Genomic DNA, 24,199 nt, shown 5'->3' on the forward strand with positions numbered 1-24,199 from the left:
CTTGCCACTTGGGCATCAATTCCAGGTTCGGCATTTATGCATACATCTTTGCTTTTTCTTGTTCAGCGCTGCATGGACATGGTGCATGGAAGTTGCTTTTGCGATTTGCAAGGGTATGCAGATGGAGACCGTACAAACTGTGGTGTCAGGGCACATTTCCCCTACGAAATGACTTCACAGTATGCGTACATTTCATGCGAAGGCTGTGCTGGTCAAGAGTGGGCAAGCTGGAGTGACGGAATGGTTCATTCCTCGTCCTGGGCGCGATTACTGATCCGGGTTTTTCCTTCGACGTGAGATGATACATCGGGACGTTGGACGATCTCATCACGCGGCTGTCTGTCTCTACCCACCGAGGATACTCGATGGCGGTTCGTCATTTCTTTCAGCTGTGGCTGTCTGTCTTTACCGAACAGGGCACATTTTACTGCCTTCTCCGATGATGGCAATCCATTTATTTGTTCAACCTCTACATGCATGGACGGGAAGGATACAACATCTCGCTGGGCACAATGTCTGCAGTGATGGACGGGCATGTAACATACATACCAGTCTCCTCTCACGACACCTTTCGCCAGCATCGAATTCATGCGCCAATTTGCAGGGGCTACTTGCTGTCATTATATATCGCATCTTAGTGGAACAGGTGGGACAGGAGGACATGGAAGGGAGGACGAAAATATCTTTACGAAGGATGGACGAATGGACGAATGGATGGGGGGCCGAAACAAATCTGGATCGGAAATTTGACAAAATCAAATGGCACGCCACACGAGAGAAAATGCGCGAATGGACCGTTGACGAGGTTGAAATTGTGGGCGGGAACAGAGAGCTGAACAATAGCTGTAGTGGAACATGGACCTTCGATCCGCGTGAGTAGTTTGTTTGTAGCACATATCTGCATCCTCCAAACCTTTTCCAGACATCCAGACATCCTAGTCGATATAATACACATCGTGTACACATGTCACGACATACCCCCTAACCTGTCTTCCTCCTTCTCCAGCTGGAATGCCCCATGGGATCCTTCATGATCCTGTCCCACTCCGTCGCCGCGGCGGCGTCAGGCCCGTACTTCAACCTCGCGGCCTCGGCGGCCAACTTTGCGTACTTCTTCGCGCCCCTCGCGCTGCCCACGGCATTGTACGTGAGGGCGGCGTGTCCGTAGGCGTCGTCCAAGAAGGCGTCGAGGCCCTCTTGTCTGTACAGACCCACCAGCATCTCGGCCTTCTTGACGCTGGCGGTCGAGTTGGTCCCCCACTGCGACAGCGCCCACTGCAGCGCGATGATGTCCTCGGTCGCCTTGTCCGCGTCCTCGAGCGTCCTGTCGCCGCTGTGCGTGCAGCGCGCGCACGTGCACGTGAACTGAAATGTTGACTGCAGATACGCTTGCCGGTCCGCGTGCAGTCGCAGTGGTGGCGCGTAGGAGATTGTCACTTCTTCGCCTCTAGCAATCGGGCGCACCGCGTGGACGAAGTGCGTAAGCAGCCCTGGAGAAAGGAAGTATTGTGCGCTTGAAAAGGAGAGAAGGTTAGTTTGCGCGTGTCAATAGCAAGATTTTTGAGGGAAGGGAGTATGATGGGTTTGGAGTGGGGATGTGATGCGATGGAAAGGGGAAAGAAAAGGTAAGGAGGGTAAACATACTTTGGCGCACAAGCGTGGTTCATCCTCGACGCTTCCGGAAACACAGCCAAATGCATTTGCCCCCCGATCTGCATCTCGAATGCATTCGCCTTCACCACGTCCTGGACCACGACGCTCGGCTCGCCATAGATCTTCGCGAGGCCGAGATAGACGTCCCGGCTGGCCGCAGGGAGCTGATCGACAGCTACCCGGAGGAATCTCTCGCGCTCAGGCGTGGAGAGGAGGTTCTCCATGTGCGCTAGCAGATACGGCGTGTAGGCCGTGATGAGGTCGCCGCGCTGCAAACTCCGCGAAGCGAGCATGCCCACCCCTTTACCCGGGATTGGGGCCGTGTACCATGGCTTGTTGTCCACATTGCTGCTGTCAGGGTTGATGCCGCGGGACGAAAGAGCAGACGGATCCTGAAAGGGCAGAAGAGAGGCGAATTCCTGGGCGATTTGCGGCGTCGTGAATATGGATATGCCTCGGCCATTGCTGAAAGTCGTGTCTGTGTAGACGCATAGTTGGTCTCCTAGCTCGTCCAGGTAATCGGTACAGACTGGTTTGTAAGACCAAGGAGGATGACCTGTTGTCGTAGTCTGTTGATCGTGGGAAGAAGAGGCATCAGTTCCCTCGATGGCGAGTTCCGCTTGATCTGATCCGCTGAGAAATTCATCGCCATAGGTTTCGCTCCCAGCCTCGACGACAATATCGCTGTGAAAAATTGAGCGTTCTTCCAATGACAGCGGCGCCTCCTGTGCGCTCGCGGCGGGAACGATAGGTCTAAGAAATGACAGAACCGCTAATACGGAGACCAGCTCGGATTTCATCTTGGCACAATAAAGTAGGATTAAGACATAAACAGAAACAAATATAGAGTACGCATTATACAGAAGAGAAATGAATTCAAACACAACAGCAAAGGTTCCTGTTGGTGGTCGTCAGCTGTTAAAAGAGAGCCATCTTGGAACATGAAACACTGTGCCCTGAAGAGTGTTTCAGGTTGGATCAATCCCCTTTACTTTGTACTCCGCGCTCAAATGGCGTCCTACTGGGAGAAGACGACGACGGCGTTTTCTCATCGTCAAGTTCGTAAAGTATGGAGCGAGAAACATTGCCTGAGGTCGACTAGACACCCGAGGCATTTTGGTCGAAGGATGAAGTTGAGGTAATGGTACGTGGTCTGATACGAGATAAGGCCGTCAGGAGGGTCATCAAGGTGGTCAGGGTGGTGACGGAAAAGATGATGAAATGACAAAATGACTGCACATAAGAAAGCAGTGAATGATTTTTGCGCGTGTATGGGACTATGTTTTGGTGGGAGGTTCTTTGAGAACGCATCAGGATTGCATTGATGTAACGCTCCTGATGGCACCGCCCAGAAGGCTAGCCAAGAGTCAAATCCTCCATTGGTCCCTTCTTATGATAGGTATCTATTTCGTATACCGAGTTCCGAGTACACACTGCATGCTTGTTCGTCAAGGCTTGTCCTGCATAGACAGATATGGTGCATTTGGCGAATATATTCGGTCACCGGTCGAAATGCGTCCTTCGTGCTGAATGTGCCTGTTGAACAATCGGTAGGACAGAGCCGCAGCGGTCGTCCTAAACCGTCAGAGGAAGTTCTCGATGCTGCCACATGAAGATAATTATTGGCCTTCTCTCCGACCACCGGCAGCACCACGGACGACGGCAGGGGAAGCATGCGTAACCATGGCAGACTAGCGACAGCTTCAGGCGCTCTTCCCGAAGGTGATGTAGTGGGCATCTCTTCTAGTTGATGAAGTTAACACAGAAGCCGTGTAATATTAAACTCCCGAAGACAAAATCGGCAAACGCTCTTTCTGAACTGATTTTCTTGTCCTCAACCAATTCGCCGGCCAGGGCCTCGACTGTCTTGGTCGTCGACTTTTTCGCCGTCGTGGATGCACCTCCTGGTGGTCGTTCGGAGGTTTGCATTCGTAATGAAGCGGTCAGAACAAACTGTCCAACTGCGGCAGAGAAGCCGGAGAGGAAGGCGTTAAAGGGCTGTGTTTGCAGGATGCATTAGCACAAGCTGGCAGTTGAATCACAGAGACATACATAGTTGCCAGCTAGCACACAGTAGAGGAACTGTAGACCGCCAACGACGACTAGCCAGGCCATGAAGACATCCAACAGCATCGTTCGCGAAGGGGCGTCTTGTAGATATTTGTTCCAGACATGGATTATGATTTCTCGCGGCGATGAACGAGGGGACAATGTGCTTGACAGTACAGGCTTTGTAGGCGGTGCTGGGCTGGAGCTGATGGAGCCTGAGGGTTTAATTGCATGTGCTGTTGCAGCAGGAGGTCTGGATGCGGCGACAGGAGCAGGAGTTTTCGTGGCTGCAGACTGGGCCGCAGGCTTCTTCGCCATTGCGAGGACTGTCGGGTGAAGCTGGAATAATTCAATCGAGGGTGTCTGGCGGTCTCGGGGTTCAAGATAGCACTCAGGTACAAGCAATTGAAGCCAACGTGGCCGGGCGACAGCAAGACCTGCTCGATCGGGCCAGCGGAAGATGCCGCCCTATCACCAGCCTCGGACTTTGTACGGAATAGGGCCCCGCCAGCCTCGCTTCAGACGCGCACAGGCTTGGCAGCTTTCAGACGGCGTGAGCTTAACTGCTTTTGACTTTTTCAACCCCTTTCTTTTTGATCGTTTGATGTCAAGTCTGTCTGCACTTTCACCCCCGATAGAGTACGTATATCACCAGCTCAGTGGTGTCTGCACACTGCTCACTCCACTCACTCGACCCCAGTCCATGCCACCCATTCCCCTCCTGCAGCGGGTGCCTCGGACCCTCCGTCCCTCAGATCATTAGACCCTTCGGACCACTCGCATGGCGTCCTCGAGATCGTCCAACCCCTGATCCCAGAGTTCAGCACTGGCGTTATCAATTCGCTTCTTTCAATAGTCCACTCCCTTGCCAGTGAACCGGGAGAAATGGCGGCTGGCAGCTCGAGAGCCAGAGACCAACCATTCGGCGATACATGAACCTGCTCAAAGGTGGCGGCGCTATGCTCCACATCACCTGGCACACCTCGGCAACTTCACTTGACTCGGTATGGAGCACGTGTGCGTGGTCGCCGGTTGGTGCTAGGTAAGTCTAGTTTTGTATACATAATTTAAAAAGAGTGGGCTGGAGTGCTCGGCTATCAAGCGCTTCCAGCCTGCCGCTACGCGTTGGTTACTCCGTAGCTTCTCCGGAAATCCAGGTATATCCCATGGTCAAGTAAATGCTAACCCAGGCCTGTTTAGCCTCCCTCAATATGCTGTTGCATTTATCTCTTCGTCTGCCCTGCGCGTCTCTTCGCACTCCACGCAATTCATGCAGGTCACAGCATGCGATGCTCTCTGTCTGTAGTTCTGGCCGTTGGCGCCGGAATAGTCACCGCCGCTCCCCATGCGCATGAATCAAGGGAAACACATCTTCGTACACGCAATATCATCGATGGTACGAGTATTGCGGATTCATACGACTTCGTCATTGTCGGTGGAGGTTTGGCAGGTCTTGTGCTCGGCGCACGCCTCTCAGAAGATGCGAACCATACGGTCCTTGTCCTTGAGGCCGGTGGTAATGGAGACGAGTATCGAGAACGAATAGGTGCGGAACTGGATTCTAGTGATTCACAAAACTTCTCGAGGACCTAACCGATCGACAGACACTCCGGCATATGCATATTATGAATCGCTCTGGCCGACGGAGCTGAATTGGGCCTTCACGACAACTCCTCAACCCAATGCGAATAACAGCGTGTGCCCTTGGCCTCGTGGCAAAGTTCTTGGAGGTTCGTTCCTCTTTCTCTATGTGCCCCGACGAGGGTACTGACACATTATGTTCATAGGTAGCTCGGCCATCAACGGAATGTACCTGAATCGGCCGGGCGAAATCGAAATCAATGCATGGCAAGATATGCTCGGGGACATGGACGGCGCAGAAAACTGGTCTTGGGAGTCCATGTACGCCGCGATGAAGAAGAGCGAGACATTCAGTCCTCCTGTCGACTCTTCAATTCAACAAGAGGCTGCCATCACTTACAATCCTGCGAGCCACGGCAGCCAAGGGCCAATCCACATGTCTTACCCCGGCTTGTAAGTTTTTTTGGCATTTCACAGATGGACGTCACGCTGACAACGTATCCAGTACTCTGCCGCTAGTTGGCGCCTGGTCTAGTGCTGCGATCAACGCCGGTGTAGGTGACACGCAAGACGCCTATGGTGGTGAGAACTGGGGAGCGTACGTTGCAACGTCAGCCATCAACCCAGCCAACTGGACGCGTTCCTACAGCCGCTCTGGGTACCTCGACCCGCTGCCACCACGTCGTAACTACGATGTGGTCGCCAACGCACAGGTTACGCGCATCCTCTTCAACAATACTTCTGGAGGAAATCTAACAGCACACGCTGTCGAGTACGCACTGAGCGGAGATGATGCCAAGCTGACAGTGGGAGTGAATAAGGAGGTCATTCTTGCTGCTGGCACTGTTGGCAGCCCGACCGTTCTGCTCTACAGCGGTGTCGGTCCTAAGGATGTCCTGGATGCGGCAGGAGTTGAAGTGCTATCCGACCTTCCTGGCGTTGGTCAGCACCTCCAGGATCACATAGTACGTTGCTGTTTGCAACCGCCACAAGCAACCCTTTACTGACGAGAATAGAGTGTCACGGTGACGTGGAGTAGCGACGCAGAGACGGCAGGCACTATCTATAACGATAACAGCAGCGAAAAGGTAAGTGCAACGGGTTTCTGCGCGGCTTCGGTTCAGTTCCTGACTCATCACAGAACGACCCTGCCTTCTTGTCATATGTTAACAGCGCGACTGCCTACGTGAATTCCTCCGTACTTTTTGGCAACGGAGTCAGCGGCCTTCAAAGCGACATCTTGGGCGAAATCGACCAGTACATACCGGAGACGAGTTCTGACACTGGCGTCATTTCCGGCTACAAGACAATCTATAGCACAACGGCGAACACCATTCTTACCAGCCCGATCGGACTGATAGAGCTTGTAATTGGATTGAGCACTGATGGTGCTATTCAAATCGGCGCCAATCTCCAGCATCCCTTCAGTCACGGTCAGATCTCCATCAACTCCTCGAATCCTCTGGACTATCCGGTCATCAATCCAAATTATCTGAATCATCCAGCTGGTATGTGTTTCCGCTTATGCACCCCAATATTACAGAGCTCTTGAAACTGATAAATCATTTACAGACGTCGAGATTCTCCGCGAAGGCGTTAAGCTCGCCCGCCGCCTGGGTGAAACCGAGCCCTTAGCTAGCGCCATGACAAAAGAGACATGGCCTGGATCAGACGTCCAAACTGACCAGGAATGGGAAGACTGGCTCCGTGGAGAGGTGTTTACAGAGTTCCACCCATCCTCCACTTGCGCGATGCTGCCTCTTGAACAAGGCGGTGTGGTCGACGCAAACCTCCGCGTCTATGGGCTTTCGAACGTCCGCGTCGCTGACGCCAGCGTACCGCCCATGTCATTCTCTGCGCATCTCATGAGCTCTACCTATGGGCTGGCCGAACAGGCAAGCACCATTATCCGCGGATTCTACAATCAACCCCCTCCGTCGACAAAACATCACAACTCAACGACGAATAGCACTAGCTCAAGCAACGGTCGAAGTTCAGGAAACGGCAATGGCACAGCCATCCTGAACACCACGAACGTCCCACCCACGATAAATGACACCAGTTCGACCAGCACGAACAGCAACGCTGCGTCTTCTTTGAATTGCTGGCCACTCTCAATGACGGTGGCATTGCTGTACCTGACTTCCAGACTTCTGCTTTGATGACCCAGATCTACGGAGTATATATGCATATAGACAGGTGTTCACGACAGCTCCGGGAATCCTCGGTAGCCTTGATTTAATTATAATCGTTAATCTTCCAGTTCGTTTCCCAGTAGGGAGGTCTTCGAACTTGCATATTACGTCCCAGTCAAAGGCTAGGAGCGCAATAACGAGGCTGCCAGTCATTATTCAGTGGAGAGAGCGCTGCATCGGGCTCGGAGTCGGATGGCGGAATGTATCAGCTCCGAGAAGTTGGGGTAGCCTTTTGTGGTGCGACAGTGTAAACATCACCAGATGACAATTGACGTCGACCGACCTCCGTCCTGTCTCGCTGTCCTCCACGTTGTCTTTCCCAGTCCTCCGTATAGTGTAGGTTGAATCTTTGGTATCCAGACAGACACAGCACAGCTGGCCAACGCGAAATAGTTCAGAAGCCTCCAAAACATGGTCTAGAACCCCCCCCAAAAACCAACCAACCAAAACTAGGTCTCTCAAAGGGAAACTAACAATGGTCAATGCTCGCGATGCAGGCCTCGGAAATCCCAGCGTACATCCTCTCGGCGCTCACCTCCATCGGCGGCATCACCGGCTACGTGCGCACTGGCAGCGTGCCTAGCATCACCGCCGGCCTGACGGTCGGAATCCTGGTATCACGCTCCCTCCCACCTTCATGGCTCGCTCCCAAGCCCCCTGTCCTCCGTGTACAGGCCTCGACTAACAATGCCACCCACCCCCCCTGCAGTACGGTCTAGGCGGCTTCCGCATCTCGAGAAAACAGCCCTACGGCATCGAGCTCGCGCTGCTGGCCTCGGTGGTGCTTGCGGGCAGCAGCATCCCCCGCGCCATTAGGACGGGCAAGCCCCTCCCCGCAGGCCTCGGCGTGTTGGCGGCCACAGGCCTCATTATCTACGGCAGAGCGTTTTTGGCAAAGTAGAGCTGGATGGTGTCTCTCTCTGTGTGGGGGAGGGAAAGAGGAAGAGAAACAATCCCTTTGGAAGATTCGGGCAGCGGAGGTGTGAGGCCCGGAAGGAATGAAGGTTGGGAGAAAGGAAGGTGAAAATGACAGAGACTATGCGCGAAGGATGAGGCAAGAGGAATGAATGTGACACAGAGGCTGTTCTACAAGGGAAGAGTAAAATAAACACTAGCATTCCACGTCGTCAATGGGTGATGGGGTATCTCATTCAAAATACGAAGGCTCGAAAACACAAAACGTCCCTCTGACCCAAAAGACTTACGCCTCGTGGATTGGAGCCTGTACCTCCGTCATTGCGGTGCCAGCAGATGCGGTTGCAGATGCGGTTGCCTGCATGGCTTCTCCGTCAACATTATTCTCTGGCGTCGTTTTGTTTCTCGCCTGTCGCCGACCCCTCGTGCCCCTTCTCGTTGGCCTTTTCCGCGGCACCTCCCCTTCCACGGCCGCTCCTTCACGGCCTGCTCCATTCGACGATGGGACTTTGACCTTCTTTTTTTTGACGCTCAATGGGTTCGGCCCTTTCGCTTTCTTCATTCCTCTGATCTTGGGGCCTTGCTTCTCTGGGAGCAGATCATCATCCTCATCCTCACTTTCGTCTTCTCCTTCTCCCCGCTTCCTCTTTCGCGATGCCAAACCGATCAATCCCTGGCTGAACTTCTCCTTCTCCTGTGATCGGACAGAGCGCTCACTGACACCGCTCATCTCTTCCAAGATCATCACACTCCGTTTCACATACACGATCGGCACTCCCGGGATCAATCTGGCCCTGTCTTTCACATCAATGAATCCCTTGGCCCGCGACTCTTTGCCATCTGCATCCGCTGTGGCGAGGATGTAATGTTGTTTATTTTTTGCGTGTTCGTTACCGTGGGGTTGACCCGCCAGTAAATCGAGGAGACACCGTGCCTCGCTCACGACACCTAGCTCTTGACCTTCGTCGTCCTTGTGCTTGCAGTGCCGCAAAGGTACTTCTGTTGGGGGAGGGAGGAACTCCGGGCGTGGAGGTCCCCTCCCCTTACCCTCCTTGTTTTTCACTTTCTCCCAGTCACCCATGATTTTTGCAAGGGTACATCTCGTCACGAAAAGTCTACATTCCCCGTGTAGCGTGTTTTCCAGGTACTTCTGTAGAGGCATGTGGAACGAGTGGCATGTCTTGAGGAAATGCGAGTCGAGGAGGACTTGGTAGGGTTCGCGGAAGGAGAAGCTCATCTGGTAGGCGGACATGATTTTGCGATATTTCTTGCTCCGGCGGGCGCGCATTTTGAATGCCTGTTGGGAAGTAAAGTTTGCAGAGCGTCGTTAAGAGAGGATAGGGCGATACGGGAGGATGTTTCGGGGCTTATTGCGTAGAGCAGAGCAGCACACAGTGTTGTGCTGGGTCAAAGGGTAGCTTGGGCATGCACGAGTATTGAATTCTCTACAGTACAGTGCAAGCCATCGACTTTTTTGCGGAGAAATGTCGCCAAGACTCGGGAAATCTACGCCAGCGGGCCAGCTCACCCCGCTTGGGCACAGATAATGCGTGTAATTACTTGTACAGTACGACGCCGACCTTAGTCACCATGGTGGACATAACGTTAGCAACGATTATTGGTCCTCCCAGTCCGTCGCTATACCGTTCAAGCCAGATTCAGAAATAAGTGGCACCGTCTGTCACGGAATAATATGTACTTTGACGTACCTCGAGAGTGCCCAACAACGTCAAAGAGACCGCTATATTGAATGTAATTGATAGAATAGGATGTTGTTAGGAATAGCCTCATGAAATAGGCAGAGTAGAATGATTAAGCTAAGACTGTTGGGTATGAGGTATTCCTTGACTATGCGTCCTAACTAAGACTCAAAGCATGGGAGAAGTAAGAGATCCCCATGCGGTGAGCTTGCGGTAAATAGCTATACTGTATATTAGGGGCTGGGTGCTGCCATGTCACGAGACTAGTTGGTCTCAGCGGCTTGGCATTCGTGACAGATGTACTGAGCATGACAGCGGGCCGCTATTCCTGAAAGTGAACGAAGGGCATCTTCGATCTAACAGCGGATCACTCTACCTTTGTCAGATGAATCCGCTTGCGGCCTCTAAAATTCTGAGTCACGGTGACGCCGCGAAGGTATACCGGCAATATACAAATATTGACTATAGTGTTATAGAGGAATTGTTTTCCATATAACTCATGCTGTTGGTGTTAGGGCCCTCGGCAAAACTGCCGATTTATTAGAGTTTTGCTCTTAACTGTATTAGTGGCCAATCTACTATTTTAATTGTATTAACTCTTCGTGGTTGGGTCCTTCTTTGTCTGTCTGCCCCATTCGGACGCCGGTGTAATGGACCCAAGGACACTTTTTTCCCTCCCACAGCGTGCACTAAAGGACTACTGTTGTCTCTCAATGGTGTAATTAATATGTATGTATATGTATGGCTGGGCCAATGTTAGAGTGTGGCGCTTCGGGACTGCGTCGCTGTTCAAACCCAACCATTGACTTGATCTCCTACAATGTCCAGCACTTGGTCAGTTTTTGAGATCTGGAATCCGGTTCTCGACTTCAACGATTCCTTCGATGATCAAGGAAATGCTTATTGTCCTCACATATGGCCTATTGCCCCTTATATCCGTTGCTAGACCTAAACGTGAATTTCATGTTTCGCTTCGGACCTGACAGTCACTCTGTCGCTGGTCCTCGCGGTCAAGATCGATACGGCAAAGGGGGCAGGTGCTGCTCAAATTCAGCAACCAGGGATCGACGCATGCAGGGTGGTATTTGTGGAAACATGGCAAAACTCGAACTTGTTCTCCGATGCTGAAATCCTCTGTGCATATTGAGCACTTTAGGTATTGCTCTCCATCTAGGGCGCGAGCGCTATTCGATTCTGTCATGGCAGCACTCGTCGAGTCGTCGCTGCTGCAGTTTACCATCTGACCTGCAATATCCTCTTGGTTCTGCCTGTCGATTTTCACATTCCCCTGCTCGACCGACTCAAGTTCAATATTCGTCTTTTCGGCAAATCGGACGATGGGGATTGTATCCAGAATGGCGCGAGTGATTCCTTTCGCTCGATTTCGCATTGATTGGCCGGCTGGATTCTGTGGCATGTATCGTTCTGGATGATGATATACTCGAATTGCCCCAATAAGGGCGATGGTTCCAAAGAAGGCAATGATGGCGCCGGTCATGGTGAAGAGGACGATCTTCACCACGTTGGCGCCCCGGTTTTGATCATTCTCATTGCTCCGGCCACTCAATAAAGTCATTGTCTTTTCTAGCATGACCGGATTCGACCGAGATCAATTATCGTGGGTGCAGATCCGCGACGCGTGCCCTTCCATAAAGGATCAAATATATGGTCAGCTAACAAAGGCTAAGAAATTGAACAGATACTATAACACAGTGCTGGGCTCTGCAGATATACTACATTGGCCGTAGTCTGTCACGACAATATCTCAAAGTGATGGTGTCCTCGCTGAATATGAACATCGCACGCACGATCAGGAGACATTACCCATCAATGGCAGTTGTCAATTTCCAAGCTATCACGCCAAGTATGGCAGTGTTCTTGGTCGTCTTGTCATTCCTTGGGGCCTTTCTTGTGGCCGGCTCTGAAGCATTCCAATGCTTGAAGGTCAAGATATTATCGCTCGTCGTCGCCAAGTCCTCCGGCGGCAGCTATCTCTTCACCATCACAGCCTCGACTCGACCAGACGGATAGAGCGGAGAGCAAGCTCCCAGCAGGTTTCCCGATACCATAACCACGATTCCAATGGAAATCAGAGTCGAAATTTGACAGGAATCAGTCTAACGCCGAGAGTAGCTCGAATTGCGCTATCAGGCTCACGGATGTCGCCATACCGACAAGGCTTGCCAAGCTATCTCGACCACTCCGAGAGCTCTGTATTTAATGTCTCCATGCCACAAGAACCACCATGTTCAGCCGTGTCCTCGGCGCCGCGAGAAATCTTGACGCGAACGTTCTTGGGCGGGCGTTCCTTGGACACTGCCGACGCAGTCACTCTCTTGGCTTGACGATTTTTGCTGGAGGAACGCCAAAAGTTTTGGCACATCCATGGCCACGATGCGTTTGCATTCTTGGCTTTCTGTCTACGATGGAGGAACATCTGAAAAATCTGATGATCTAGACGAAGTTCAGAATGGCGTGATGGGGATCCGGTAGCGGTTGAATCCTTACAAGAATGTAGGACTGTTCCCTTTCGAAGTCTGTGGCCGGGCAAAGGCCTCTTCGATCATTGTTCAGTATTACCTGCGAAAATGTCAGATTTTGATCCCAAGTCGGCGGAAGTTGTGGGTGAAATCCCTCAGATCGGCGAAAATGGCGAAGCTCTTCTCCTGGAGCGGGACTGGACAGTAGACGAAGAAGTCAAAGCGAAAAGGAAGTCAGTGTTTACATCGCAAGCTGGTCGACAATAAGGACTCTACTGACGAAACCACTTTTGCAGGATGGACTTCATTATCATGCCACTCCTCACGCTGGGCTTCTTTTGCCTTCGTACGTCTGTGTCCTGACTACTTGCCAATCTCTCCCTTAACCTAAACCTTCACAGAACTTGACCGCGGGAACATGGCCAATGCCATTACAGATAATTTCATGGAGGACGTTGGCATCACGCAAAACCAATTCAACGTGGGCCAGCAGATGCTGTCCCTGGGCATCGTGCTCTTCGAGATTCCCTCGAACATGATCTTGTATCGGGTCGGTCCTGGCAAATGGCTAACCCTTCAATTGTTCCTCTTCGGCACAGTGAGCACATTCCAGGCCTTCCAGAAGAGCTACGGCTCGTTTATCGCTACTCGTTTTCTCCTTGGAATGACAGAGTCTGGCTTCATCCCGGGTGGTCTGTGGACTCTCTCAACCTGGTACACCCGAAGGGAGACTGCGAAGCGTGTTATGATCTTCTACTTTGGGAACCAATTCGGTCAAGCATCCGCAAAGCTACTGGCATATGGTATTCTCCACATGCGTGGCGTTGCAGGTAGAGCAGGCTGGTTCTGGCTATTCATCCTCATGGGAAGCTTTACAGTTCTCAGCGGTCTCGTTCTAGGATTCTTCCTCCCCGACTCTTTCAAACGGCCTCGCAGCACTTTCCTACCTAATGTCAAGATCTTCACAGACAGAGAGATTCACATTCTCAACACTCGAGTCATGCTGGATGACCCGATGAAGGGCAAGAAGAAGAAACGCATCGGCCGAATCGCCTTCAAGAAGGCTGTACGTCCACCCATGATGATCTCCCATGTAACTCGATCTGACACGGTGTGCAGTTCTCTGCTTGGAGGTTGTGGGTGCACGTTCTCATCACCCTGGCGAACAATGGGCCGCAACGCGCCTTTGACACCTATGCTCCGACGATTGTCAGCAGTTTCGGCTTTGCTTCGCTGTCGGCCAACGCCCTTGCCTCAGTTGGTCTATTTTTGCAGATTCCGGTGTCATTCGCATTCAGTTATGTGTCGGATCATTTGTAAGTCGTCCGAAACTCGCATGGGGTTTATATGTGTGCTTACCTGCAACAGCTCGAGGCGCGGAGAAACAGTCATTGCTGGTCTCAGCATGCATCTCCTGGGGTACATCTTCAACCGCATCTTTACCGAAATCAACAATCGAGGATTGAGATACTTCGGTGTCGTCTGGACGCAAACCTTTGGCACTTTTTCACACCCTCTGAACATCACCTGGATGTCGCTTACTTGTGACGACTCGGAAGAAAGAGCTCTTGCGATGGCCATGTAGTTCTCTCTCTCTCAAAGTGTGAATGAAGAATGTTGTCTAACATTTTGCAGGGTTATCATGGGCGCGAACATTGCTGGGATCTACGGAGCACAAATTTTCCGGCAAGACGACCGCCCGCGATACCGCCGCGCATTCAGTGTCAATTGCTCTGTGCTGGCGTTTGGTCTGACCCTTGCAATTGGCCGACACATTGACGATGTCATCCGCCGCCGTCGCAACCGCCGAAGATTCTCTGCAGGGCGCGACAGCAACAGGGATCACTCGGTAGAGATCCTCGAGAGTGAGAAGAATGCCGTTACGCCTCTACCCGGTGAGGATCAGCCTGGACCAATCCCCTTCGAGAGAAGTCAGAAGCCAGTTATCTCCCACGGGCCGAGAGGTACAACTTGAGGCGCCGGGTCGAGGCCAAGTCAATTGTGCCCACTAGGGGCGAAGATTGAAGATTTGTGTGAAAACAGGATAGACATGGGTCTAGAGGATATCTTGTGGAAACACTTGATGACAGTGACATTCAAGGGAAGTCGTGGATATGAGACAGGGGTTTCGAGATCCGGAATAGGTGTTCGGGCACCAATGTTAGACACAGATGAGGTGTGCAGAAAAATATGCCGCTACAGATTAGGTAGCTTCATTTAGGAGCTTAGTCTATAGATATCTATTGTTGTGACCTTACTCCCATCCTTGCCTGTTTCACTGAAGTGCAGTGCTTAAAGTGCCAAACCGTTGCCTATCAAAATCTGCCTTAAAGGCCCTTTGGGCGGGTCGAAAATTAGGTTTGTCGGACAGAACTCCTGGGGCACCGATCGGGCGATTCTGGGCCAGGTCTTCTGTCAGGCGGAGCTACCTTTTCGATCTCTTTTTAGCAGAATGTAGCAAAACCCACTCTGATTCTCCGTCGAATTACTTCCACAAGGAGGACCTCCGGGCGTTCCCTGGTTGACCAAAGCAACTTTGATGCCCCTAGAAATGTAAACGGACATGACTAGCGATGTGGAAACCAGGAGAGTCAGCACCTCTTTCCAGGTTACATTTCCTTTTATTTGGAGATTCTACTATTCCATAAATTCGTGACCACTTAAATCTGTGTCCACCTGCAAGTCAATCAAGTGTGGACGAATCTAGCCATTGCTTCTCCTCCCCTCGGCGTCACCCAACATGAAGTCCACAGAGGTCATGTGGAGGACCAGGGCCGGGGCTACGTTCAACTAGATGGGAAACTTGAACAGGTTTGGCCAAGATGATTGATTACCTACCCACCCTTAACCTCAACATTTGTGGAGGAACTAAACAACTTTGCGCCTACAATTTGGTCGTCAATCATCTGCAGGCCAATAAGTCGAAATCCCAAGATTCTTCTTTTCCGTCTTTCGGCACCATCGGCTCTCCCTTCCGTTGCATGACCCAAGCCCAGAAGATAGTGGGTGGGTAAATACCGATATCTGGGAGAATCAGTCATAAGCCGTGTCGAATTTTATGTCTCCACGATATCCCGTCATTCTATATTGGAAATAGGGTATTTTCTCAACGCTTTGCAAAACCGGTACTTCCCTTCCGCGTTGGATGAGGATCCCTTTGCGGCGGGGCTGGGGGACGCTCGCGAGTCTGTCATTTGCGCAACGGTCGACAAGAGCGAACAGTACTCAAAGACCTGTCCTGATTGGATTTCATTTCAGGAATTTTGGCCTCGGCAATGAGCGGCTCACCGCCTGAAGTCGCGGACAGCGGGAAATCCTAGAGAGGTAGTGCATGCGAAGCAATGTTCAATGGAAGCTCAGTCATGCCCGGATTTGTGAGTACCAAAGCCCATCAAAAAGACCCTAGCCGCCCCGGGTACAGTAAGTAAAAGCAAAGCCCTCCGGGCACTTTCGCCGGTCTTGCATAGGGAAATCCAAGTTCGTAACGGAAATGGTCCATCATCATGATTGTCTATCGTTTGCGTACCAAGGTTCAGTACAAGCCACGCTTCGGGTTGCATTAAATCCGGAATGCTTGTACTTGTATAAAATATGTCCAACGTGCTGGCAATCCGAGAGCGGGAGAGTCTCCTTACTCGCTCACGTCAATGGTGGGGATAGACACTATTGACAACAGACTGATCTTAAGGCTCTCTCGCCATGATACCCTAGATTGCGTGCTTATAGTATAGTGGGACGAGGAAGCATGAATCCTTAAGGCGGCTGTCGTTCATGAGGTACACGCTCAGGTAGCATCTTTCTCTCTGTGAGATCGAAGGTCTCACTGCGAGGTCTGTCCAACTACATGGGGCGAAGTTTCCTCTCTGACATACCGTAGCCCACGAAAGCAATCCACTTTCTTCAGGCTCGTTCAGAATCAGATCCCACAAATTAGCTTCAATTCTCCACTCCTCTGCATCCCAATATCATGTGCTATGCCAGTGAACTGACTCAGGAGCTTTTCGGTCATGGCTTTGCGAGTAACGACCTTCTCTCAACTCCCAAGTTTCCGCCGCCAGATGGAGCCGCGGGATTCGGTTAACCTATACAGGCAGCAGACGCAATGGTATTTAGATTGGCTCTTTTGCCTCTTGCACTGCATTAGGGAGAGCTTTCCTATTTTTGTGTATCGAAAATTTACTTTGCACAGACTTTCGCGCGAAAAAGAGAAGGGGACACAAGTCAATAGAGTTTCAGAATGGCGGCTCACGCTCGACAATTCAATTGGTATAATTTTTGGATCTGCTGGCTGGTCTCGCTTGGCCAGATAGCGTTTGGCTATCCTGCCTCCATCATTAGTACGACCCTTGGCGAACCAAGCTTTCTGGTGTATATGAAATTGCTGGACCCGACAACGGGGTTGCCGTCGAGCGATGCAGACCAACTCGAAGGTGCCATGTCTGGCGTTTTCCAGGTTGATTGCCTTCCCTTACCCTCGAGCCTCTTGGTCAACTAAATGCATCGTCTAACTATGGACAAAGGCAGGAGCCTTTTTCGGCATCATGATCGTGAGCTATATAATGGACAAGTGGGGCAGAAAGGCGGGTGTCATCTTCTGCTCGTTCTGGTCCCTCCTAGGCGGCGCTTTGATCTGCGGTTCGAAAAGCTCGGCCATGTTCATTGTCGCAAGGTTCTTCGCAGGAATGGGAAGCTGGGGCTATCTTGCAGTCAGTGAGTTGCAGATGCACCAACCCGATGGTAAAAGTCGTTAACTGATATGTCGCAGCACCGGCGTACAGCGCTGAGCTTGCTCCACCCGCACTCCGCGGTTTCTTCGTAGGACTCAACGGAGTAAATATCGCCGTCGGTTACTCGTTAGCAGCCTATACTGGTATGGGCTTCTTCTACGTGAAAGGGGCCCAAGCTCAGTGGCGTGGTCCATTGGGCATCGCTCTTTTCTTCCCTATCGTGATGCTTGTGATGCTCCCGTTCATCCCAGAAAGTCCCAGATACCTGCTCATGAAAGGCCGCGTGGAGGAGGCGGAGAAGACTGTACTGAGACTCCACGCCGTCCCGGGGGATGACGACCAAGAATTTGCACGGGGCGAGTTCTACCAAATGCAGAAGCAAGCCGAGTTCGATCGAACCTTGTCAGTTTCATGGGCAAGTCAAGAATTCCCCCTTCGCTTGTTGATTCACAACTGACATTTACCGCCAGTGGGACGTTTTCTTCAAGAAGTCCTATCGCCGGCGAACCATGCTAGCGGTTGGCTTCGCCTTCGTGGGCCAGTCAACGGGCGTGCTCGTTATCAATAACTACGGTCCAACGCTGTACAAGAGTCTCGGCTACGGCACGGAGGACCAACTCCGGCTTCAGTGCGGTTGGATCACCACTGCTATTATCGGAAATGCAATTGGAGCAACTTTCATGGACCGAGTTGGCCGAAAGCCTCTGATGCTCTTTGGGGTTGGCGGATGCTGCTTCTGGCTCATTATTGAAGCAGCCATTGTCGCCAACTTTGCCGGGACCGACAACACCTCCGCTTTGGCCATGGGTGTCGCAGCGTTATTCCTGTTCGAGGTTGTCTACAGTTGTGGAGTCGACGTGGCCGGGATAGTGTTCTACAGCGAGTTATTTCCAAACCACCTGCGAGCGAAAGGTAGGGGAACACTTTTGACGAGGTACAAAAAATATCGTTTGCTAACTGCGTCTAAATAGGTGTTTGTCTGTCCATGGCCGTGGTTGCGCTCACCGACCTTGTGTATTTACAGGTCACAGCCACTGCATTTGCCAACATCGGTTGGAAGTTCTACCTGGTAAGTAATTCCTGATTTTTCTATTCTGTCGAGGAGACCTCTTCTTTTGCTCTCCGTCAACCTCATCCCAGCCCAAGTTGCAAAAATGCCCAGACCAAAAAAACAAAACAAAACAAAGAGGAATAGCCCCCCTGACTCCTATCCTTTAGGTCTTTATCATCGTGTGCGGCCTCGGGACCATCACCATGTATTTCCTGCTTCCCGAAACGAAGGGTGTCCCCCTCGAGGAAGTGGCCAAGCTCTTTGGCGACACCGACACGATCATGGTCTACGCGGCAGACATCCACATGGACCACAACACCCACGAGCTTGTCGTCAGCGGTAGAGAGTGCGTCTCAACACACCCTGCCACCGTGGTTGACATGTCCAAGAGCGCTACAATCACCACCGAGAAGGGAGAAGAGGCGCCCCACGCCGAGCAAGTCTAAATCTATGAAAAAGTACGATAGTATGCAACGTAGCGGCATCTCAGCTAGAAATTGTGAAAAGAGAATTTTAGAATAGAATCGGGTCTAGACACTACTATACTTTTTCATAGCCGTATCCAGTATCTAATAGATGATACCTCAAAGCCCCCGTTGTTGGAAATACTATTCACATTGTTTTTGAGTGTGTATGCACAGAGCGTGAGCGGATTCTGTTTGGGGGACACCCCCGAGAACCAAAAGCTCAGAACCTGTTAGGAATGAGGCTGAAATCAGCAAAAAGGGACTATTAACGTGTCTTCTTGGTGGCACCCCCCCAGATTTCTATTCGTGCCTCTCCGTCTCATTTCAGGACAGGGTACCCATGGTGCCCCACCATTCATGAATTAGCACCTTGCAAGATACGCGAAAGCTCTTGGTCAATAAAAGCCACTGGTAGGCATGGGGAACAGCACCTCGCTTTGGTCAAAATCAGGGGTTTCAACGTTGTTCCATTGCAGACACGTTTTACCTCTTACAACGTTTGTAGGCAGAATACGAGTAAGGGCGACCTCTGCCTTTTCCTTTTCCGTCTAATGAGGCCGAAGGCGTCTATACCCATGTACCCAAACGGCCATCATAGCCGGTCCGTGCCGCTGCCGTACAATGCATCACGGGGTTGAATAGCGTTGCGATCGGACTATGCTGCCGAAGGTTGAGTTGTGGATCTGTCTTGTTGATCGTGTTCTGTCCCCCTGGCTATTCAGAGAAACTCTGCATATATACATTGGCCTGTAACCATAAGAGCATTCCTGAAATCTCCTATTCCGTCGCCATCCTATCACAGGTCTGCAGGAACAACGAGGTTGAGGCAGTTTGCGCAGTTGGTGAAGCGCCTAGCGTCTCAGGTGGTTTGCCCCAGTGGTGCTCTCGCGACCTTGTTAACACTTGGCCCTCCCTCCACACATTGTAATGGGAGAAGTTGGAAGTGGTGGACAGAGTTATGATTAGCTGGGGCGCCGACCCTAGACTATGGTTCTTCTTATATAGTTCTGGGGGACTATCTTTCATATACAATACATAAGCAACCAAGTTACCAACAGAGAGGACTTCCCCTAGTTGAGTGTGCGCGTTGAGAAGAGACCATACCCACCGCCGTACGAGTTGATGCCCATGGCTAGTAGCCTCGCCCCAGTTCAGTGGTGCCACCAATAAGATCTTCGACGAATACTTATAGATGGGCGTCTCTCTACGAGCGGTGGGAGAAAATTACGAAAAACAACTGAAATAAACTGCTTACTGAACTAATAGAACTGAAGAACTACCTACCTATCTATCTAACTAAATCTAGAGAAACTAGCCATATATATAGAACCGCTGCGCAGGGTATACTATTTAGATCACTAGCTAAGTAAGTCTATCCCGCTATACGGAGCGATTTACGCTGGCTATTTATGAAGACCGCTGCTCGGGGTGCCTTTTAGGATTACTAGCTATATATATTTACTACCACTATATAGGGTGGAGACCAACGACTTAACGACTATTTAGACTACCTAGAAGAAATAGGAGAGAAGTATCTCCTAGGAATATGGGAATACGTTTAACCCTAAAAACTTCTAACTTAAGAAGCTTAGAAGGAGTCGAAGAACGCGGATCTACTTAAGAAATGATAAAAATAAGCGGTTAAACTAGACTCGTTAAAATAAGCGAAGTTAAAGCGCTACTAATCGGGAAGTGAATCTAGGATTTTAATGAAAATTACTAGTGAAGATAAGAAAGAAGCTCGATAAGAAAGTTAGTGAAGAGATAAAGAGAAGAAGAGGAGAAATAATAATAAAATAATAATAAAATAATAATAAAATAATAATAAAATAATAATAAAAGTACTAAAAATAATAAAATATCTAAATCTTTTAGTTTCGCTATTAAGATTTTACACTATTTCGATTATAAGAGAAGAAGTAAGAACGATTTAATAAAGGAAAATATCGTCTACGGAAGAATCGAATAATAAAGAAAAGCTAGGGTCTTCTACGATATTAAGTGTTAGCTTATAAGATTTATCGACGTCGGATTCGACGATATAATCGTTATACGTTTCTCCTACCGTAATATTAATAAGAGAAATGTCTTAGAGCTTAAATAGAAGTGATAATCTTTTATACTTTAATAGAAAGAACGCTATCTCTTTCTTCGAAGAGTTTAAAGAACTATATAAATATAATTAAGTTATATTAAGCGAAGAACGTATTCGTAGATCTATTCGCTTTATATTTAAAGTAGAGAAAGAACGCTATAAAGAGCTCGCTAAGTATAACATAATAAAATAGAAAAAGTTTAAAGAGAAGATCTTAAATAAATATAAAGATCGGAACGAAGTATAGCGAATAATGAGTATTTAATATCTTTAGGCACTCGCGAAGTATTAACGGAAGAAGTCTTAAAGTCTAGAGCTATATCTCCGTTAATTCCGTAAGGCTATAACTTATCTAATTAAAACCGAAGCCGAGACTAACTATACTTACTATCGTCTTCTTTTATTAAAATTACTAAAGACTTATATAGATAAGATTCGAAAGAAATAAGATTTAATGAATCGAAAGCTAAAGAATTCGAACTTTTAGAAATACTAGAATTAAATAAAAGAACTATAAAATATTAATAATGAAAATAAGAAATTTATATAAGGAGTACTCGACGAGGAGTTCTAAGAACTAGCGTACGAAAGGGAGACTCAACCCTTAGTCGTTTGAAAGAAAGAATCGTAAGAATAACGTCGTCGTGACGATCGTACGGATAGTAAAACGAAGTTCGATAAAAATGCTTCGTCGCTAGTAAATCGACCTTCTACTCCTAAGAGAAATAATTAATCGGTGGAGGAATTATTCCGTTTAATGGGAGCACTAATACTATCGATCTAGACGCGAAACGCTATTACTCTAGACTTTATGACTTAATTAATTAAGATATTGAAAGGTGTTTCTTAGAAAGCGATTTAGCCCTCGCGCGGATAGTAGTTTTAGAATCGTTCGGTTCGATTCGAAGAAACGCTATAGTACTACGGTAAATAGCTAAGTTAACGAGGTTCGAACTTAAGTAATTCTAGAGAGAATTACTTTCTTTATAATTAGTCGGAATACGTACTACGAGATGATTCTTAGTGAGTATACTAGAAAGTAATAGGAGCGTTATATCTTAATCCGGAATATAGGATCGCTCTTAGAAAGTTCCGAGATTAAGATCGTTCTTTATTTACTCTATTAATTCCTACGAGAGAGATAAAGATAGAAAAATTAGAATGGGTTGCGCGAGAGATTAATAAGAATTCGGAAGTTACGTTCGAATGGCCTTATAGTATACGAAACTCTAATTTTACGTCACTAAAAGCGAGATTAAGTGTCGTTTACGTAGCCGAATTAAGATTTAATTACGCTGCTCTAGACGACTTTAAAGATAATTTCCGTATCTTAAATACTATAGATCTAAAAGGAATTCGTGTAAACTAGTCCTAGAGTAAAGCTTACGTAGATACTCTAGGAAAGCGTCTAGCTCTCTAATAAGACGAATATACGTAAGCGAAATATCCTCGGATTAGAGCTTACGAACCTTCGATAGAAGGACTAAGACGATATATAACGCGACGAACGAGATTTAATAAAGAAATTATATATAACGGAATCGTAGATAATTCGCTAGGTTCGATTAGCTCGACTAATTAGAGGTCGAGAATTTTTCTATACAATATATAGAATAAGCGGTTATATAATCTAATCTCCTAGAATACTATAATAGAAGATTCACTAGGGCTCTCCTAGCCTCGTTAAATATTATTACGTCCCCGGACTATAAAAGAGGCTACGTACGGACTATCTAGACCTAGACCTCTTCGAAAGATATTATCATAGAATCTAAATAGTGTCGGAAAGATCGTAAATTATCTATTAAACTAAGAGATCTTAATTCGAATAAGGAACTTACTATCGATAAAGAAGGTTCGGAACGAGTAGTTCTTCCGTAAATATTAATATTACGACGAAGATAAATAAGAGCTCGTTTATTAGGGTTATATCCCGAGAGATAGCGGCGTAAGACTTACGTAAGCGAAAGAGAAACCTACTACTAAAGTCGATACGATGTAAATAAATTTATTAGTGAATCGCTCGATTCGCTTAAGACTATACTATAGTGAGTGCCTCTATTTATCTATAAAGATAAGAGGCCGATATAAAGACTCCTTACTAAATATTGAAGCCGAGATTAATCTAATAACTCTCGCTTTAGTTAAAGAGATAGAACTATCTTAATATATACGAAAAGCTAAGTTTATTTACGACGCCGTAGACTTTAACGACGACCGAGAAAAGTTTATGAGAATAATTAAAGATTTTATGATTAGTATCGCTGAGATCGAGGTCTTAATAAATATTTATGTGACGAATACCATAAACCTAACGTATCGTTTTATCTTAGAAAGACTATTTTAGAAGGTAGCTTAAGGATTAGTCTGGGAAAAGGACGAGAATACTTATATTGTGGGTTTAACGAATAGCTACGTCGATAAGAGAGTATAAATAGTCGCATAGACTACTCCTAACTTCGATGAAGATCGAGATATATTCACGATGTTTAAGCTTATATACTTAGCCTCTTTAAAAGGCTAAGCGAGTATAAGACGATGAAGAAGTCTATACTCGCGTTAATAAGGACTTAGAAGAAATCTAGGACGCTAGCCCTCGACTTTAAGATAGACTAGGACGATAATCTAATCTCGGTAATGAATTCTTTCGTAATGGGCGACGACGACCTTTAGAAGCTATAGTTCTTAGCTAGATCTTTCAACGTATAGAATAATAAGTAATTCGTGAGATCGTCGAGACTAGTTAACGACGAAGCCTTAAGATAAGACCTAGAAAATGAATAGCGATATAAACGTCTTAGATTTAAGCGGCCGTTAGAAGCTCGGATTAATATTCTCTATAAGAGAAAAGCTAATAAGATAAAGTCTATAAATATCGATCGATAGAATAGCTTAACACCCGGAGAATTACTAAACTAGAGAGTAAAGGTTATTACGGAGAAATAAGCTACGTTTAATGGACGACCGTATCGATTCTCTAAATGAATACACTCTAGACTTATAATATTTTCTTACGGGGAACGTCTAACATCGGAGCGCCTAGAAAAGCTAATTATCGAATCTAACTTAACATCTCTTAAGAAGAAAGTCTTAGTAGAAATTCTATATAACCGGGAAGGCGCTTTAGTCTAGAATATTAAAGAGATTAGAAGGATTTATTACGATGTAGCGCCGCCTTAGATAATCTAAACTATATCGTATATTCTATGGTAGGCGAAGAGTTTCCTAGTCTCTAAGATACTCGAGTCGATCGTAATTAAGCTAGTTAAAGATAAGATTTAGTCGC

The 24,199-nt window shown here is 48.4% G+C and overlaps 8 protein-coding genes across 8 annotated transcripts; 4 read left to right on the top strand and 4 right to left on the bottom strand.

Moving 5' to 3' along the window:
* Positions 1-981: 981 nt before the first annotated feature.
* On the bottom strand, positions 982-2,453 carry Z519_01917 (uncharacterized protein; the record flags this gene model as incomplete). Its single annotated transcript, XM_016759674.1, has 2 exons — positions 982-1,513; positions 1,645-2,453. The coding sequence occupies 2 exons, from the start codon at positions 2,451-2,453 to the stop codon at positions 982-984; spliced, it is 1,341 nt and encodes a 446-aa protein (XP_016625002.1).
* Positions 2,454-3,396: 943 nt separating this feature from the next.
* Positions 3,397-4,020, bottom strand: Z519_01918 (uncharacterized protein; the record flags this gene model as incomplete). Its single annotated transcript, XM_016759675.1, has 2 exons — positions 3,397-3,651; positions 3,706-4,020. The coding sequence occupies 2 exons, from the start codon at positions 4,018-4,020 to the stop codon at positions 3,397-3,399; spliced, it is 570 nt and encodes a 189-aa protein (XP_016625003.1).
* A 966-nt stretch (positions 4,021-4,986) lies between these two features.
* Z519_01919 (uncharacterized protein) lies at positions 4,987-7,445 on the top strand (the record flags this gene model as incomplete). The annotated part of the gene is made up of 7 exons (XM_016759676.1): positions 4,987-5,248; positions 5,307-5,436; positions 5,494-5,736; positions 5,789-6,248; positions 6,300-6,371; positions 6,425-6,791; positions 6,856-7,445. The coding sequence occupies 7 exons, from the start codon at positions 4,987-4,989 to the stop codon at positions 7,443-7,445; spliced, it is 2,124 nt and encodes a 707-aa protein (XP_016625004.1).
* Positions 7,446-7,969: 524 nt separating this feature from the next.
* On the top strand, positions 7,970-8,379 carry Z519_01920 (uncharacterized protein; the record flags this gene model as incomplete). The annotated part of the gene is made up of 2 exons (XM_016759677.1): positions 7,970-8,092; positions 8,188-8,379. 2 exons carry the CDS (start codon positions 7,970-7,972, stop codon positions 8,377-8,379), a joined length of 315 nt encoding a protein of 104 aa, XP_016625005.1.
* Positions 8,380-8,679: 300 nt separating this feature from the next.
* Z519_01921 (uncharacterized protein) lies at positions 8,680-9,681 on the bottom strand (the record flags this gene model as incomplete). The annotated part of the gene is made up of 1 exon (XM_016759678.1): positions 8,680-9,681. One exon carries the CDS (start codon positions 9,679-9,681, stop codon positions 8,680-8,682), a length of 1,002 nt encoding a protein of 333 aa, XP_016625006.1.
* A 1,373-nt stretch (positions 9,682-11,054) lies between these two features.
* Positions 11,055-11,669, bottom strand: Z519_01922 (uncharacterized protein; the record flags this gene model as incomplete). Its single annotated transcript, XM_016759679.1, has 1 exon — positions 11,055-11,669. The coding sequence occupies one exon, from the start codon at positions 11,667-11,669 to the stop codon at positions 11,055-11,057; it is 615 nt and encodes a 204-aa protein (XP_016625007.1).
* Positions 11,670-12,681: 1,012 nt separating this feature from the next.
* On the top strand, positions 12,682-14,548 carry Z519_01923 (uncharacterized protein; the record flags this gene model as incomplete). The annotated part of the gene is made up of 6 exons (XM_016759680.1): positions 12,682-12,806; positions 12,870-12,919; positions 12,975-13,639; positions 13,693-13,889; positions 13,942-14,154; positions 14,209-14,548. The coding sequence occupies 6 exons, from the start codon at positions 12,682-12,684 to the stop codon at positions 14,546-14,548; spliced, it is 1,590 nt and encodes a 529-aa protein (XP_016625008.1).
* Positions 14,549-16,810: 2,262 nt separating this feature from the next.
* Positions 16,811-18,797, top strand: Z519_01924 (uncharacterized protein; the record flags this gene model as incomplete). The annotated part of the gene is made up of 6 exons (XM_016759681.1): positions 16,811-17,026; positions 17,094-17,283; positions 17,339-17,706; positions 17,771-18,212; positions 18,272-18,369; positions 18,519-18,797. The coding sequence occupies 6 exons, from the start codon at positions 16,811-16,813 to the stop codon at positions 18,795-18,797; spliced, it is 1,593 nt and encodes a 530-aa protein (XP_016625009.1).
* Positions 18,798-24,199: the final 5,402 nt, after the last annotated feature.

The sequence above is a fragment of the Cladophialophora bantiana genome (assembly GCF_000835475.1).
Source record: "Cladophialophora bantiana CBS 173.52 unplaced genomic scaffold supercont1.2, whole genome shotgun sequence".
NCBI classification, from domain to species: domain Eukaryota; kingdom Fungi; phylum Ascomycota; class Eurotiomycetes; order Chaetothyriales; family Herpotrichiellaceae; genus Cladophialophora; species Cladophialophora bantiana.